At 57.3% G+C, this 17,183-nt stretch overlaps 1 protein-coding gene across 3 annotated transcripts in view; it reads left to right on the top strand.

Moving 5' to 3' along the window:
• Positions 1-17,183, top strand: part of CNGB1 (cyclic nucleotide gated channel subunit beta 1) — a 139,955-nt gene that overhangs the window by 66,104 nt on the left and 56,668 nt on the right. For 2 of the 3 annotated variants that reach the window (XM_084959766.1, XM_084959762.1), the window contains 12 exons: positions 183-240; positions 685-757; positions 1,791-1,914; positions 2,021-2,063; positions 2,267-2,303; positions 3,854-3,929; positions 4,168-4,207; positions 4,572-4,731; positions 6,078-6,153; positions 7,295-7,331; positions 13,482-13,644; positions 14,822-14,944. Coding sequence is in view for 1 of the 3 variants with exons in the window: in XM_084959762.1 (XP_084815888.1) it covers positions 183-240; positions 685-757; positions 1,791-1,914; positions 2,021-2,063; positions 2,267-2,303; positions 3,854-3,929; positions 4,168-4,207; positions 4,572-4,731; positions 6,078-6,153; positions 7,295-7,331; positions 13,482-13,644; positions 14,822-14,944 (1,010 nt within the window). In the remaining 2 variants the exon portion in view is untranslated. Of the gene's footprint in view, positions 1-182; positions 241-684; positions 758-1,790; positions 1,915-2,020; positions 2,064-2,266; positions 2,304-3,853; positions 3,930-4,147; positions 4,208-4,571; positions 4,732-6,077; positions 6,154-7,294; positions 7,332-13,481; positions 13,645-14,821; positions 14,945-17,183 lie in introns of those variants that run through there. The other variant, XM_084959767.1, reaches the window with a different exon arrangement.

Genomic DNA, 17,183 nt, shown 5'->3' with positions numbered 1-17,183 from the left:
GGGGCTGGGAAGGAGGACGTGTCCCAGGTGGAGGGAGAGGGCACCAGGATTTACAGAGGTAACTGTGAGAATAGAGCTGTTTGGTCCGGTGGGGCGTGGGGTGGGGTGGAGTCAGTCGTGAGTCTCGGCTGAAACAGGCTGATCTCACTGAGGCCTGACCCAGGTCTGTTTGAACCCTCCAGCCACCTGCGGAGCCCTCCAAGGGGACGGAAGAGGCTGCAGCTGATCAGGGCCCTCAGGGTGAGTGCTGGAAGCCCTCGGCTGGCGGGAAGTGTGGGGGACGGGTGGAGCCTTGTAGTGGTCCAGGAGGCTGGCAGGTCCACTTTACAGATGAAGAAACTGAGACTCAGAGGGAAGCCAAGGGCACTTTTTAGCTGAGCTGAGCTTGAACCCCAGGCTTCTGACTCCCTTAAGGTTCTCCCCTCTTTTCTGCTTCTGACTTGACCTCCCCAGTAGGGTAGAAATGGGCCCTTCTGGGAGTACCTGCTGTGGTGCAGCTGGTTAAGGATCTGGCGTTGCCACGGCTGCAGCTTGGATTCGATCCCTGGCCCCAGGAACTTCCATATGCCTCCAGTATAGCCCCCCACCCCCCCCAAAAAAAGAGAGAGGGAGAGAGAGAGAGAAAAGAAAAGAAATGGGCCCCTCTGAGGCTTCAGTGCTTAAGAATGGGGGACTCTTTTCCAGAAAGCCAGGAGGCTGCCCCTCCTCCGCCCACATCCCTCCAGGCTCAGGTCGCTGTGGTGCCCGAAGTGAACAGGTACCGTGCCACCCTCCCCTCACCCAGGGCCAGCCCCCCCGCCCAGCTAGGGAGCCACCGCGCTCTGCAGGCAGGTCTGCAGCCATGCCCAAGCAAAGGCCCAGGACTTCTTGGGAATTGGCTGAGGGGAGCTCCAGGCAGAAAGGGGGTTCTCCTGGGCCAAGTGGACCATATGACCAAGGGAAAAGGGGAGTGGGGACTGGAGGTTGGGTGAAACGCGGGGCCAGTGTGGCCAGAGCTTTGGATGTTCCCGATGGAGACAGAAATCCAGACTTTGCCATGAAATCCCCAGACAGCTCAAGCATTTTCTGCCCTTGGTGCTTGTCCAGGCGAGCGTGTCTGCGGCGGGGCTGGCCTCAGACAGTGGGTCTGTGACCCTCGAGTCTAGGCTGATCAGCCGCCGTCACAGGGGAACACCCTGCAGAAAACCCCCAACCCTTCCAGAGCACAAGACATGCCAAGGGCAGGAGGGGTCCCCCTGGAGCCAGGCTAAGGGGACAGCAGGGTGACGAGAGAGCAGCTCTTACTCACTATTTGACTGGGGGCGGGGGGGGGGGGCAGGGGAAGTGTGCTGAGAATGGCATGGGGCATGCCTGGCCTCGCCAGGGGTTGGTGTCCCCCATTTTCCAGAGAAGAACTCAAAGCTGCAGGAGGGAGGTGATGTGTCTGAGGCGTCACTGTGGGGAAATAGAGGTTTGGGATTCAAACCAAGTTCCTTTTTTTTGGCTTTTTAGGGCCATACTCTTGGCATATGGAGGTTCCCAGGCTAGGGGTTGAATTGGAGCTGTTGCTGCCGGCCTATGCCACTGTCACAGTAACATGGGATCCCAGCCGCATCTGCGACCTACACCGAAGCTCAGGGCAACGCTGGATCCTTAACCCACTGAGTGAGGCCAGGGATCGAACCTGCGTCCTCATGGATGTTAGTCTGATTTGCTTCTGCTGAGCCACGACAGGAACTCCCAAACCAAGTTCTTTAGATGCTGTGGAGGGGCTGGGCATGTTGAGGGCAGACCGGGATCTCTGTCCACAGCGGTCCCAGCGGCTGGGTGTTGACCTGGCTCAGGAAGGGCGTGGAGAAGGTTGTCCCGCAGCCCGTCCACAACGGTGGCGGGTCCGCCCAGAGCACTGCTGCCTGCATGCAGGGTCCAGCTCAGGTACTGCCAGGGCTGGGAGCTGAGGCAGGTTGGGCAGGGAAGGGGCGGGAGGGAGGCTGTGTGCACCTGGACTCTCTGCCCATGTTGTGTCTGTCTGTCGCGGCAGGCAGGAGCGCAGATCCTTGGGCACTGCAGCACTGGGGGCTCAGGTAAGGCCAGGAGGCAGGTGGCTTCACACAGGGGGGTTGGGGCCTGTGGGGTCAGGTCCTGCATCCCGGAAAGAGTCCGCAGAGCCAGCGCCTCTCATCTGCCTGAGCCTGGGTTTGAACTTGGGCTTGAGTTGGGCTGACCGAGGGGGGTGTGGGGGCTCAGGGCAGCCTCTTGCTGCTGACCATCTTCCTTCCCTCTGCAGATGGTCCCCACGTGGTCCCCAGGGCCCAAGACGCTGGGTGAGTCCCCATCCCCGAGCCTCATCTGTAGTGTGTGGGGTGGGCTCTGGATCCACATCAGTGCGTGACCTTGAACATGCTTCATCTTTTCTGGACCTCACGTTTCTTGCCCACAAATGCGGACAATGGGCCCAGTGCTGCCTATGGCTTTCGGTGCTGATTACGGGGAGATCCCTGGTGGGGGCCGCCTTCCGAGGACGGGGAGGAGGTGCAGATGGGCTCCTTAGACAGAAGCTTTGTGTGGGGGGGCGCAGTGTGGAGCCCGGAGGCAGGGCCTGGGCCACTGCGATGCCTTACAGCTGGCAACAGCTTCAGACTTCTCGGAGCTGAGGGAGGGGGTGCAGGCTAGGCAGGGGGCCGTGGCAAATGGGGGAGCCCATGTCCCTCTCCAGGGAGGGGCCTCTGTCTTGCAGGAGTGCCAGCCCAGTGTGGCCAGATCCACCACTTCTTCAAGAGAAGCTCGAAATTTAGGTTTTTACGTAATCCTTGATTCGTAGATGTTGCCAATGCACGGAAAAGTTTTCAAAAACGCCGTGAGCCCCCACCCCCAATAAACCTGAAGCCTCCGGTGTGCCGCCTCGGCTGAAAATCCAGAGTCACACATTCATGTCCCTTCCTGCCTTAGACTGCGTGTCCTTGAGCACAGGGCCTGGTCCCCTGACACCCAGCACAGTACCTGCCCAGGGACGTGAGACTCAGATGAGATGAATGAATAGATGAATGAATGGATGAATATATACAATCACACACCCCATTCATTCATTCATTGCGCCAGCTTGCTCTTTATTTCTTTGTCCCCTGGAGGCTGCCCAGATCATAGGTCCCCAGGGCCACTCTGCTGACTTGTGAGACCAGTAAAGCGATTTAGGATGGAGGCATCCAGAGGATTTGCCAGCTTTCCTTTGGGCCAGATCTGGGGGAATGGGTTCCCCTGAGAGCATGGAGCTCCCTAAAGAGGATGGGGCTGCCTGGAGGCCTGGTGGGTCTGGGGACCCTGCCTTTGCCCCAGGGCCAGCTGCATGATTGGTGGGGCCTGGTGCAACATAAAAATGCAGGACTCCTTTAAAAAATATTAGAAGTTGCCACGCGCGTGTGGCCCTAAAAAGACAAAAGACCAAAAAAAAAAAAAAAAAATTAGGAATTTAAGATGGTGACAACAGAGCATTAACCAAAAATGGGCCCTTCTAAGTTCGAGGCCCTGTGCAATGGCATTGCTCATGTACCCACGAAGCCAGACCTACCTGCCACAGTCATGGGGAGACAGGAATGCTGCATTCAGGTCCCCATGCAGCGCCTACTCTGGTCTGCTACCCGTGAGGCCAAGGCTGGGCCTGTGGCCCCAGAGCCTGTCCAACCCTCATTCAGAATTTGAGGTGGGTGGGCGTCCCCCCACCACCGGGGGCCCTTTAAAAGTATCCAGTTCAGGGTTCCCACTGGGCAGAGTGGGAGCCAAGGAAGGGCTGGTGGAGGCTTGTGACCGCAGCAGGTGGTTGGGACAGAGTATCTGGTCACTCCTGAGGTCGTTTGGCTGACTACTGGCCCCTCTGCAGACCCGGGCCCTGGCTGCTCAGGTGGTTCGAGCAGAATGTGGAGAAAATGCTGCCTCAGCCCCTGAAAACCTCTGAGGTGAGTCGAGGAAAAGGGGGGAGCGGGCAGCTGAGCACCTAGGAAGGGCCTACCTACTCCAGCAGGTGTGCCCCGACCCCGGGGCCCACGGAGGGTGCTCTCCTCCCTGGAGGGTGCTTGATGGGGAGGAGTGGCTGCATGATGGGCGGGGGATTCAGGGGAAGGGTGGGCCGGGTGGGCTGGCCAGGACCACCAGGGCCTTCCTCCTCTGTGACCTCACTTCCTGTTTACGGCCCAGGGCTGGAGAGACGAGTCTGCAGATGCCGCCTTGGGTCCAGGTACAGGGAGGGGAACTGGGAAGGGCTACCTGGGATGGTTACAGACTGGGCTGGGGATAATGGGCCCTGAAGGATGCTCGGGGAGGGGTTCAGGGCTTGCAGGGGATAGGAGGTTGTGAGAGCCCCGAAATCCTTCTCTAGTCCAGCCTGGGAGGCCCGTAGCCTGGGACAGCATTGCGGGGTCCTGGACAAGTCCCTCCTCGTCTCTGCACTTTGGCTCCAGTCTGTCTGATGAAGGGGTAGTTGGGGTGGTCCCAAGGGGCTCCTCAGTCACGTTGGCATCTTGAATTTGGCCCCCTGTGCCCTTGAGGGGTGACATGGAGCCATGCCATGTTCTCACCCTCCTGCCCTCCCTGCTGCCCAGAGCCCCCAGGACCCCCCTTGGAAATGAAGCCCACGCAGCAGGCCCAGGAGAGCCCCTCCCCGCCTGCTCCCTGCCCCCCAGAGCCTGAGGAGGAGCTGTTTCCAGACCCCCAGCCTGACATCCAGGCCTCCTCCCCGCCGCTGCCCGGGGACTCTGCCAGGTGAGCCCCCTAAACGCTTGGCCTCCCATGGGCAGCACGCTTGCACCTGGTCCCAGCCTAGCGTCCAACCTTCCCCAAAGGAGTCTTTTCAATGAGAAAAGTAACACATGCACCTGGGAGTAAATTCAAAGGGGTTTCTGGTGGCCCCTCCCCAGGCAATTGCATAAGCAGCTCCTCCTGCTCCACTTGCAGACAAGCGCTCAGCACGTTTTTCTTGAAAGGCACATACCTGCAGCAGCTGCCTGTGGATGCTGTTTCTCACTTTTTTTCACTTGAAAATCTATCTTAGAGGAGGTTTTTTTTTTATGTTTATTTTGAACACTCAATATTTTTAACAACTGCTGTTCTTATTTATTTATTTTGTCTTTTTTTTGTTTTAAGGGCCACACCCACGGCATATGGAGGTTCCCAGGCTAGGGCTTGAATCAGAGCTACAGTTCCCAGCCTATGCCACGGCCACAGGGGTGCAGGATCTGGGCTGTGTCTGTGACCTACACCACAGCTCATGGCAACACCGGATCCCTAACCCACTGAGCGGGGCCAGGGATCAAACCCGCATCCTCATGGATACTAGTCAGGTTCATTAACCACTGAGCCACGATGGGAACTCCAAGAGGAGGTTTTATACCTAGAGGTCTGCTCCATTCGTTCAGTGGCCACATAGGACTTTGGACTTCGTTACAGATGCACCAGATTTATTTAACCATTCATGGCCATTTAGGGTTGTTTCCACTCTTGTTGCAATGAAGAGCCTTATAGAGGCATCACTTCATTCACGTGCATGTAAATCAGAGGAAATGGAAATGTTGGTCCTTTTAAATTTGGGATAGAGACGTTCCCGTGGCTCAATGGTTAGTGAACCCGACTAGCATCCATGAGGACTCAGGTTCGATCCCTGGCCTCGCTCAGTGGGTTAAGGATCCGGCGTTGCCCTGAGCTGTGGTGTAGGTTGCCCTGAGCTGTAGGTGTATGGCCTGGATGTGGTATTGGTGTGACTGGTGTCAGCCGGCAGCTGTAGCTCTAATTCGACGCCTAGCCTGGGACCCTCAAAGTAAAATAAAATCGGAACAGGCACTGCTAAATGCCTAAATGCTCCTGCCCTGGCCATGTGAGGGCTTGCAATGCGCCTTGGGAGTGGGGGGCACTGAGTTACCTGCTAGAGTCTGAACAGTAGCCAGAGGCGCTCCTGGGGAGGCAGGGGATGGACAATGGTTTTGGGGACCAGGGACTTGGGTTCTAGTTTGCCTTCGGGCAGGCTTGCTTCCTGCCTTGGGAGGGATCTGACACTGGCCTCAGTTTCCCCACGAGGCCCCACCTGGACATGACCCACCCTCTCCCACTTGCAGGTTGGGGGCCTGGCTCCTGCACCGGCTGGAGATGGCCCTGCCACAGCCAGTGCTCCGCGGGAAGGCTGGGGAGCAGGTTGGTGCTGGGCTGTGGTTGTGGGGGACCTGGGTGGTGGCTGGAGGGGTCTTGGGAGCTTAGGCAAGGGTGGGGTGATCTCTGGGTGGGTGGATGGTGACAGGGGATGAAGAAAGCCTGCAGCGGGAGCTCAGCCCACCCAACCCTCCTGTCTGCGTGGCTCGCATTCATTCTACACACACTTCTCCACGCCCCCCTGCCAAGAGGTCACAGTCAGTGGGGAAGGTGCTTCCACGGGGTGCGGAGGAGGGGGCTCTCAGGAGCATCAAGGAAGACTTCCCAGTGGGGGTGGCCTGCAAACTGAGACCTGAAGGAGGAGGAGGAGCGTGGGTGAACGTGAAGCGGGTGGTGTGGGAAAGGCCCTCCAGGCAGAGGATCAGAATGTGCAAAGGCCCAGAGACAAGGCAGGCCCCGGGATGTTCTGGAAAGAAGTGGGGCTCGCGGGAAACCAGCGGGCCCTGTGCCTTCCTGACAACCCAGGGCTCCCACGTAGACCCTGTCACCCCTCCCTCTCCAAGAGACTGATACCTGGCCCTTCTTTCTTGGGGACTCCTGGACTTCTCCACAGAAGCACTTGGAACTGGGAGCTGGGAGGCCTGGATGGCAGTCCCTGCCGCAGTGGGAGGTGGACAGGAAGCTTCAGGGCCTTTTCCCTGTGGGCTGAGCCCTCAGGCTCGGTGCTCACGGCCTCTGTGGGGGCAGAGGAGGCACCGCTTTGGCGCATTTCAAGAGGGGGAAGGGCGTGTCCAGCCGTGGGCCGATCAGTGGATGAAGGTGTGCTCGCTGAATGCGGGTCCCCCAGGCCAGGGCTGGTAGGGCGAGGCCTTCAAGTCAAAGAAGCTATGAGAAAACCCTCCGGGGAAGGACGGGAGAGGGTTTCATATGTGGAGAACTGGCGAGGGGCATTCCAGGTGGGCCCCCAGCTTGGGCAAGGGAGCTGAGGGAGGACCAGGCAAGCCGTGACTGGGTAGGGGAGTGACCAGAGCAGCAGGTGACCTGAGGTGGGAGGGGAGAAGCAGGGTGGGACCTTCTGCAGTGACCTGATTGCCGTGAGGAGACCCTCCTGCCTTGTGGGTGCCTGGAGGGCTGATCGAAGCAGGGAGGCCCGTGAGGAGGTCACAGCAGTTTTTCCCCCATACAGGAGGCTGATTCCCCTGTGACGTGTGACGTGCAGACCAGTAAGTGACACGCTGGTGGGCCCTCGTGTGCATCTCCGTGGGGGTTGCCTGGTCTGAGTGCACAGGGGCAGTGGGGCTGTCCCTGTCCAGCCTGGACGCAGGGATGACGGGCTGGCCAGAGTCTCCAGATCTGGAGCTGGGAGACCTCCAGGCTCTGCAGGTGCCGCCTCTGGTCAGCCTGGCCGGGTGATGGCCAGAGCCAGGCGGTGTCTGGAGGCCCCTTCTGGGGCCCCGGGGGGTCTGGGCACATAGGTGGTCCTGGGCCTGCCTTCCAGCTTCTATGCAGAGAAGGTAATTCTGAAGTCAAGTCCATTGGACACCCCCCCCCCACACTTCCTGCTAGGAGGTCCTGGAGAAAGCTCCCCACTGTCCCCCAAGGCAGCGCATTTTACTCAGCCAAGTCCCTGGTTGGGGGATGAAAGGGGAAGGCTGGGGTCTCTCTGGGGGATCTGGACCCCACAGGACTCAGCTTTCTTGAGCAGAGAGGGTGTCCCCTTGCCTGTGGGCTATGTGTTCTTTTACCCCAGCCCTGCACTAGGACTGGTGCCCAGACTGTGGTCAGGAGGGGAGGCTGGGGTCCAGTCCTGCTCTTCCTTCATGTCGTGGTGGTGCCTGGAGAAGCCTGTGCTGCGGGGGCCTTTGCTCATTCATTCATCCATCCATTCACACATGGCCACAGAGGGCTGCTGGGGGCCAGGCCTGTGACAAGCACTAGCAGCCAGCAGAGCAGCGTTCAGGCCCAGGGCAGTGGCTCTGTTCCATCCTGGACACAGGCCCACAGGGCGGGGTGGCCTCTGGCCTCTGCGGAGCCCGGGTTGGACAGAGTGGCTGTGGGAGGTGATGGGGGATGGTTTGTGATGACGTCATCATCGGGGGGCTCAGAGCAGGGCTCGCTCAGCCTGGAGCTCATGGCCAGCTGGCGGGCGGCGGGGCAGAGCAGGGGGCCCACGGCTGTTGGGGAAGGCGGAGGGGCAGAGATGTGCCCAAGTCACAGAGATGGTCGTTTTGGAGCAGTGATTAGAGACCCCTCGGCTCGGCAGCAGCTTGCAGACCAAGGTTAGAGAAACAGAAAACCTTCCCTGGAACAGAGACCTGTCCCCTCCCCCCGGCCAGGGCTGCTCTGAGGATGGTGCCCCGGCCCCCTTTCACCTTCCTCCCTGCTCCTCTGGAAGGAGACAGGGCACAGGCAGCTGTAGGCAGGTCCCCCGCCTGGCCGGGTGGCAGGGGCAGCCCCAGGGCAGACTCACCCCCTGGGGCTGGGAAGCAGCTGTGGCACTGCCATAACAAGGGACCATAAACAGATGCCTTCAAACAGCAGGAATGTATTTTCTCGCAGTTCAGGGGGCCAGAAATCCAAAACTGAGGTGTTGGCGGCTTGGATCCTCTTGAGTGGGAAACTCTGCTGGGCTTCTCTCCTGGCCGTGGTGGCTGCTGGCCATCCTCAGTGTCCCTTGGCATCTAGCTGCCCTCCCGTCTCTGCCTTTCCTCTGTGTCCATCACATCGCCCCCTCTGTCTTCTGTAAGGACACCAGTCATGGGATTTGGGGCCCACCCCAAATCCGGCGTGATCTCGTCTTGGGATCTTTAAGTGGTGACATCTGCAACGACTGTTTCCAATAAGATCACACTCACAGGTGTCAGGGGGTAGGACTGGATGTAGGACTTGAGGGGACCCCAAGGGGCTGAGGGGTGCATGTCCCTCCCCTGCTCCCCGCGCCGTCCCCCAGCCTCCGGGTCCTGTCCCGCACTCCTTCCCTCCGCCTGTCCATCCCGCCACCCACCCTTCTGTCTTCTCCTTTGTTTCAGGGGTGGCGGCAGCTGGAGGCCTCTGAAACAAAAGGGAAGGCAGCCTGGGAGAGTGCAGATGGACAGACGGACAGACGGATGGAAGGAGAGAAGGGTGCCCTGAAGAGAAGACCTGCGGGGGGGGGGACGCGGTGGCCCCTGACGCCCCCTGACCCTCCTTAACCCCCTGCTTCCCTCCCAGGCAGGATCGGGGGAGCTGGTCCCAGCACTGCCTCTCAGGGACCGAGCCTGGCCCCTTTGCTAGACAGCAGGAGGACTTCCCACTGTGGGAAAGCCTGCGGGGACTCTCTTTGAGAGGATGCTTGCACTGCTCTCAGCGTGGCGCCTGGCACACTCGGTGCCCCCATGGGACAGTTTTTGCTAGAAGAGGATCTCCTTAGGCTTGACCGTGTTCTCACCCGCAGAGAGTCGGGGACCACTAGTGGACAGCAACAGATGCTTTCACTGGCATTAAAAAGCACGTGTTAGCACATCAAACCTGTGAACGAATACTCTCATTGCTTTGGGCAGGGCTGCCATGAGTACCTAGGTTCGGGAAGTGCGTGGATTAATATGGCCTGTGGGGGAGTTCCCGCTGTGGTACAGTGGGTTAAGGATCCAGTGTTGCCACAGCTGTAGCATAGGTCTCAGCTGCAGCTTGGACTTGACCCCTGGCCCAGGAACTTCCATATACTGGGGGTGCAGTTGAAAAGTGAAAACAACTCTCTGGCCTGTGGTATAGGGGTTGCTAAAGGAAAAGTTAGCCAGGGGTCCTGAGCTGGTTGCCCTTGGTCCCAGCTGGCCCAAAAATATCTTCACTGGGGGCAAGGAGTGATTTCAAAAATTAGAATTAGTTGTCAGGAGTTCCCATTTTGGCTCAGCGGGTTAAGAACCTGACATAGTCTCTGTGGGGACGCAGGGCTGATCCCTTGCCTTGCTCAGTGGGTTAAGGATCTGGCGTTGCCACAAGCTATGGCATAAGTTGCAGAGGTGACTTGGATTCATTGCTGTGGCTGTGGTGCAGGCAGGCAGCTGCCGCTCTGATTCAGCCCCTAGCCTGGGGACCTCCATATGGCACAGGTGTGGCCATAAAAGTAAATAAATAGAAATAGTGGTCAACATTGTAACATCAGGTGGCTCTGCATAGAAAAATCTGGGTTCTCTTGACAACTGGAACAGTCTGGCCGTAATGGTTCCACACTGTTCTTGTGGCCTGTGGAGGACAGTCCGAAGGCAGGTGACACTCTCCACTTCACCATGTACGCCACCTCCCCAGCTACACAGGCCCCTGTGTTTGAAATTCATGAAATCTCAAACTGGCGGTGAGGGGAAGGCTCCCTGGTGGACAGAATAAAGTGAGCATATGCCTGGAGGCAGGTGGACAGGGAGAGTGGTGGGCCCTGCAGCTGATCTGGAGCCCAGTGTCCTTGATGCACAAGGGAAAACTAGAAAAGTTGGGGCCCGATGTAAGAGGACGAGGCTGTAGGCACTGGGGAGCCATCGAAGGTGGTTGATCAGGGGAGTGGCTTCGCCAAGATTACCCTGAGGCTAAGCAAACATTGGAGGTAGAGAAGGCAACCGAGGCAGGGATTCTTGGACCTCTGAGTCACATCTGAAGCATCTGGGAGCAGCTATGAAGAATGTCCCATCTTCAAACCTTCCAGTTTAGAGTTTGGGAGCCTGATGAGCTGCCTGTTCAAGAAAGCACCCTCCTCCCCAGATGATTCGGATGATGGGGTGGTGGCAAGGACCACACTTGGAGAAATACCCAGTTAGTGAGAGGTTAGTCTTTCAGGGGCCGGGGGTGTGGGGGGGAAGATGTGGGACTGGACCAGGGAGAGGCAGAGGGAGCAGGTGTCGTGACAGGGAGGAGGGGCTTTGCCGTCAAGGCCTGGGCCTTGCCAGCAACCCAGGGCCTGGGTCGGGGCCTTGGCCTAGAGTCCATGCCTCTGGCTCCCTGTCTCCTGGTCCTAGAAACAGCAGCTCCCTCCCTGGGTAGGGCTGTTGACTGCACTGCTGGAGCCAGAACCCATTCAGCTGCCCCGAGGGTCATCCTGGGCCAGCAGAGGGGATGCTGTGCAGGAGGGGGGTGTGCCCGCAAGGGACTCCAAGGTTAAGCTGAAGCCCCGGATGGAGCAGTGGCTTCTATGTGAGTTCGAGCACCCATGGGGCTTTGTGGCCCCATCTGTGACCTGGGGACCTGGGTGGACCCTGGAAAAGGCCAGGAGAGCTGTGAGATGCCTGTGGGGAGGGCTCGGTGCTCCATAGGTGAGACAGGCCTCCTTCACCTGCCTGCTCGGGGCCCTGCCCCGGGGTCGTACCCCAAGACTGCTGGTGACCTCAGGCATCATCGTCTTATTTGGCTCTAAAGTGGGGACAGGCCTTGCACAGAGATGAAAGGAGGAAGTACTTGTAAAATGCTTGCTAACTAATTAGTACCTAAAAAGAAGGGGTTAATGAGAAGGAAAGTGAGGGGGTAGCAAGGACCGCATGAGTGCCTCAGGCTTCGGGGCACCAGACCCCCATCTCATTCAGCACCCGTTATGGAGTGGCTGCCAGTGTTTGGCTGGCACTCCTGAGGCATGTTTGTCACCTGGGATGGCACCAGGGAAATGAGTCAGGGGACCTGGCACTGCCTCCGGCATCCTGTGTGGCCTTGGACAAGTCACTCAGGCTCTCTGGTCTATAAAATGGGGAGAGTACCATTCTTACCTGGCAGAGTTGCCATGAAGGCTCCTGAGCTATTCTGACTCCTGAGTGTCCCCTGGATGTCACACAGGAGTTTTACCCTCAGGGGCTGATTGGGATGGAGATGCTGCGCCATTGCCAGGTGGCAACAGAATGACTCATATACGCGACACGTATGTCCCACACTGGATTCAGGGCCACAGCTGGAGGATCCTCCCTGAGCAAACGCTGGGGCTGCTTATAGGGATGGGGAGCTGGGACTGTAGTTCAGGTTGTGCATGGGGGGCTTCCCTGGAGGGGAGGCAGGTGCCTCCTCTGAGAGGCAGGGTGACATGGGTACCTGGAAGCCCGGAGGCAGGAGCGGCGAGTTAGGTGACTCTTGGAAGGCAGATAGCCCCATGCCTGGACCTAGGGGGTCATCCCGTAAAAGAAATTGTTAACCTGTGTCTCAATTTGCTTGTCTGTAAAATGGGGACTAAAATTAAAAAAGAAAAATAGGAATAATAGTTATCCCCATTTCAGGAGTTCCCACTGTGGCACAGTGGGTTCAGAATCTGACTGCAGCAGCTTAGGTCGCTGTGGCACCATGGGTTTGATCCCTGGCCCAGTGCAGTGGGTTAAGGGTACAGTGTTGCCAAAGCTATGACTTGGATTCAGTCCCTGGCCTGGGACCTTCCATATGGTACGGGCGCGACCATAGAAAAAAGTTATTCCCACTTCAAAAGGTTGATGTGAGGACTAATTGAGTTAATCCATGTCAATCATTTAGCACTTAGCCAAGTCCTGGCACATAGTCAATGCTCAATAAACACAACTAGTCTTACTGCTGTTATTACTATTCCACACCATGAACAGAAACTTCCAAAGTCAAACTTGATATAACTTGAAGCCAGTTTCCATTTAAAGCTACCGTTAATAATTCAGGCATGGCTTAAGGGCCACCAAGACCCCTGGAACTTTTGGGGAACACCTGCTATCCAGGCAGGTTCTGCCTTTCTCCCCTTCTCCCCCATCTGGGGGTGGGCTTAGGCTCCTAATGAGATTCCCCGGAACCCACTTCTGCCAAGCTCGCAGCCCACAGGGTTTTCATGGCCAGGGACCAGGGTCCATGGAGAAATGTTGAAAGTGAGGCCACCTCCACAAGAAAGTCGAGTTCCCTTGGGCCATGGAGCTTCTAGTCCTGGAGGAAGTCTTTGTAGACTTCCAGAAGCAGGTTACGGGCATGTGGTATGCTGTCACCAGGGGCTGGCATCTAGAGCACAGGTGGTAGGTAAGCTCTCTCTGCATCCTTTGGGAAGTGCCAGGCAACCGCATGTGGGTATGGCAGGGCGGACCCCTGAGCCAGTGTCTCTTGGCGTCACCTGCATGCATAGTTTCTGTTTCTGCACAAACCTCCAAGAAGGAGGCTGCAGTCAGAAACAAAGACTAGCTGTAATTGAAGCTCTGTCTTAAGAGGAAAAATACTGGGAACCAGTGGAAGGAGACAGGGCGAATGATCATGGGCTTCAACCCCCCGTTAGCACTGGTCTGGCTGTTAATAGTCCTGCTGATGATGGTGCGGTTTCCGCCGCTTGGCTGAGAGCTGGCCCACGGCTGGGGATGACCAAGGCTCCCTGCAGGGTCCCTGGGTCTCAGAGGCCCAGACCCACCCTCTCCCATCCCCCGTGTTCCCTGCAGTCAGCATCCAACCTGGAGGGCAGGAGGAGCCCACGCTCATCCTACAGGAGGCTCACCCTCACTGGGAGGAGGACGAGCATCAGGAGGGCAGTGCCAGCCCGCAGGACTCAGAGGCAGCTCCCGCTGATGAAGAGGAGATCGAAGTGCTGGAGCAGGTGCCCAGGTGGGAGCCAGAGAAGGACCCGAGAAAAAGATTGTTTGGGAAGATAACAGGCATGTGGTGCCGAACCCCAAAGGCATAAAAGGGCACAGAGTGGGGACCAAGCCCGACTGCTCTTCCCTCCCCCTCCCACCCGACACCCACCCCCTCCCCATGGGCACAATGGCAGCCAGCTGCTTCTGTACTGTTCCAGGCCCTGTGTGAGCACATGTAAGCATGGATTCTCTCTATTTTTTGCATGAAAGATAACACATCACATGCATTGACCTATGTGTGCCTTGCTATATTCATTCAACAACTGAGATCTTCCTACATTTAATACATGGAGTCATCCTCATTTTCTTTCTTTCTTCCTCTTCCTTCCTTCCATCCTTCGCACTTGCAGCATATGGAGGTTCCCAGGCCAGGCTAGGAATCTAATCGGACCTGCAGCTGCTGGTCTATAGCACAGCCACAGCAATGCCAGGTCTGGGTTGTGTGTGCACCCTACACCACAGCTCACAGCAGCACCAGATCCTTAACCCACTGAGTGAGGCCAGGTATCAAACCCACATGCTCATGGATAGTAGTTGGGTTCATTACCACTGAGTCACAACAGGAACTCCCATGCTCATTTTTTTTTTTTTTTTGCCACTGTATGGTATTCTGTCATATGCACATGCCAGAGTTTATTTAAGCTGTCCACTATTGCTGGCCAAGCACCCTTGTGTACATGTTCGTGCACATGGCTATTTTTGCAGGATGTACAGAAAGGAGTTGAAGATCAGCGGGCATGGGAACGTGTAACCATGGTAGTGACTCTGGGGTCGCCCTCCACAGTGACCTTGTCACTCTTGCCACCTGTGATCTGGGGGTAATACTCAAGCCGGGAGACCTCAGGTCCTTAGGTCCATGACCTACATGGCAAAGATGGGGAAACTGAGGTCCAGGGAGGATCAGGGGCTGATCCAGCGTGGGCTCTGGGGCAGCTGGGGGACAGGCCCTCATGCAGTGAGGGAGCCTTGTTGCTACAGCCCGGGGCTGCTGGGGGGTAGGGGGGGCCTCCCCATGTGGAGTCTCAGGTGGGAAGTTCAGGTCTGGTCTCGAAGGTCACAGCACATCCTACTGAAAATGGGGGCAGGAGGTGGACTTGGGGTGCAGCTGCAGGCGACCTCATCCCCTGCCTCTGTCCTCAACTCAGGGAACTGCCTCGGATTCAAGAGGAGAATGAAGAAGAGGAAGAGGAGGACGGAGAGGAGGAGGAGCAGAACAGAGAGGAGGAGGAGGACGGAGAGGAAGAGGAAGAGGAGGAGCAGGAGCCCGAGTAAGGCACTAGCGCCCTGCTGAGGGAGGGCCTGGGGAGGGCTGCTGGGGTGGGCATGCTTTCTGCTGCTCATGGGAGCTCCGCCCTTGGTTGTGTCTGTGTGTCACTAGGCACTGACTGGATTGGCTGGGGGTTGCTATGGGGGCACCCCTCCCTGTGCTCGTAATGACCCGGGACTCATAGGATCCGAGCTACCTCCCCGCTTCCCACACCCACATGTACCAACAAATGTAGAAAAAATACAACGCCACAAGGTGGGGATTTTTGTCAATTCACTGCCAAGTCGCCAGAGCCTAGAACAGTGGGCACCAAATAAATGTTGGTTGAATGCTTGGAAAGAGGCAGGGACCCAGGCATTGGGCGCCCAGCTCTTCTCTGCAATGAACATCATCAAGGCAGAGAGCTGTCTCCCACCTTCCCCGTGGTTGGCCCCCAGCAGTTGCATTCGACACCTCGTAAGGCTGCCCTGGGTTCTGCTCCATTGTCCATTTATGGTTGATTCTCTGATCCATAAAGATTTCAGCAGTAAAACACACAGAAGGAGTTCCTGCCGTGGCACAGTGGGGTAAGAATCTGACCACAGAGGCTTGGGTTGCTGCGGAAGTGTGGGTTCAATCCCTGGCTGGGTGCAGTGGGTTAAAGGATCCAGTGCTGCCACAGCTGTGGCACAGATCAGCAGCTGCAGCTTGGAGGGAACCCCTGGCCCAGGGATTTCTGTATGCTGTAGATGTTGCCATAAAACACACACACACAAGTTCAATTACAATAAAGTTTAAAAAGGGAGATCATAGGAGTTCCCATCATGGCTCAGCAGTTAGTGAACCCAATTAGCATCCATGAGGACATGGGTTCGATCCCTGGCCTCGCTCAATGGGTTAAGGATCTGGCATTGCTGTGAGCTGTGGTGTAGGTCGCACATGTGGCTCAGATCCGGCATTGTTGTGGCTGTGGTGCAGGCTGGCGGCTACAGCTCCAACTGGACCCCTAGCCTGGGAACCTCCATGTGCTGAGACTGCGGCCCTAAAAGCAAAAAAAAAAAATAAAAAGGGAGCTCATAAACCACTAAAGTTTATAATATATATCATCAAACTACCTAAGATACTAAATCGTCACTATTGCCACCACTAAAAAGAATTGATCATTATGTGACATGACAGGTGCTCATTATGGCTCTAACGACAAACACGATATAAACGTATTAGCGTGTTGTGCCCCTTAAACTTACACAATGTTACCGCCGAATGTATTTCAATAATAAGGAAAGCAATCTAGGAGGGGAGAGGATTCTCAACAGTGTGGGATGGACAGCAGGGCTGACGGAGAGGGGGACACACTTGGAGGTGACGAGCAGACAGCTGGGTGCCGAGGGAGGCTGGAGGCTGAGAGGCTGGACTGCAGGTCCCGGCGTCTGGACTCGAGATGGACTTGAAAGTGGGGCTGGAGGAGGTGCCCGGGGAGTGGCTGTGTTTGGAGGAGAGCCTGCAGGCCAGATCAGAGATCAGGGAGACGAGGAGGAAGCAGAAAGGACCGAGGAGGAGGAGGCGGCGGCGGCATCCATGGCGGGGAGGGAGGCGAGTGGAGGGTGGGGCCTGGAGGCCCAGTTGGAAAGTGTTTCAAGGAGGAGGGAATGACCCCCTGCCTCACGGGTGGCCCATGTGCCCCGTGTCCTGGGAAGAGTGACCCTGTAGCTCGTGGAAGTGGTGGGAGATGACCCTTCAGAGGCAGTGGGGCTCGATTTGTGAAGGCCTTGAACTTGGTTTCCTGGGAGCAATGGGGAGCCATGGAAGGCTTGTGAACAGGGGAGTGACGTAAACTGATAGCTGCCCAGTGGGGAGACTGAGGCGGGAGGAGCAGCGATTGTACCACAGATCTGGTGGGATGATTTAATCTGTGCCCTTACTCCATCCCCCGGCATTAGTCCTTGTCACTCTGCCCTCTGTGCTTTGTCCTGGCTCACACCCTTCCTTGCTGCCCCTTTGGTCGTGGCACCTTGGTAGCACCGCGAGTGTTAGGAGCATAAGCTTTGCTTCTTTTAGCAGAATGACATGGACAAGCAGCCTACAAACGCTGCAGGTGTGCACACGCTCACACAAATGGCCACCCAGAGCTTCAAACTCAGGGAACTTTGGGGCCTGGGCCCGAGGCAGCCATGAGGGCCCCTGTGGTGTCAGAGTGAGTGAGCCCCAGGCCAGGGCCAGGGCCAGAGGTCAGGCATGGGACAGGCAGGCTGGGCCGTCTC

Source organism: Sus scrofa, chromosome 6, assembly GCF_054392235.1.
Source record: "Sus scrofa isolate SSC_HxYL_T2T_F1_AM1 chromosome 6, Sscrofa_HxYL_maternal_Yorkshire_Landrace_v2.0, whole genome shotgun sequence".
Classification (NCBI taxonomy): Eukaryota; Metazoa; Chordata; class Mammalia; order Artiodactyla; family Suidae; genus Sus; species Sus scrofa.
This window is presented reverse-complemented; position numbering and strand designations above follow the sequence as displayed.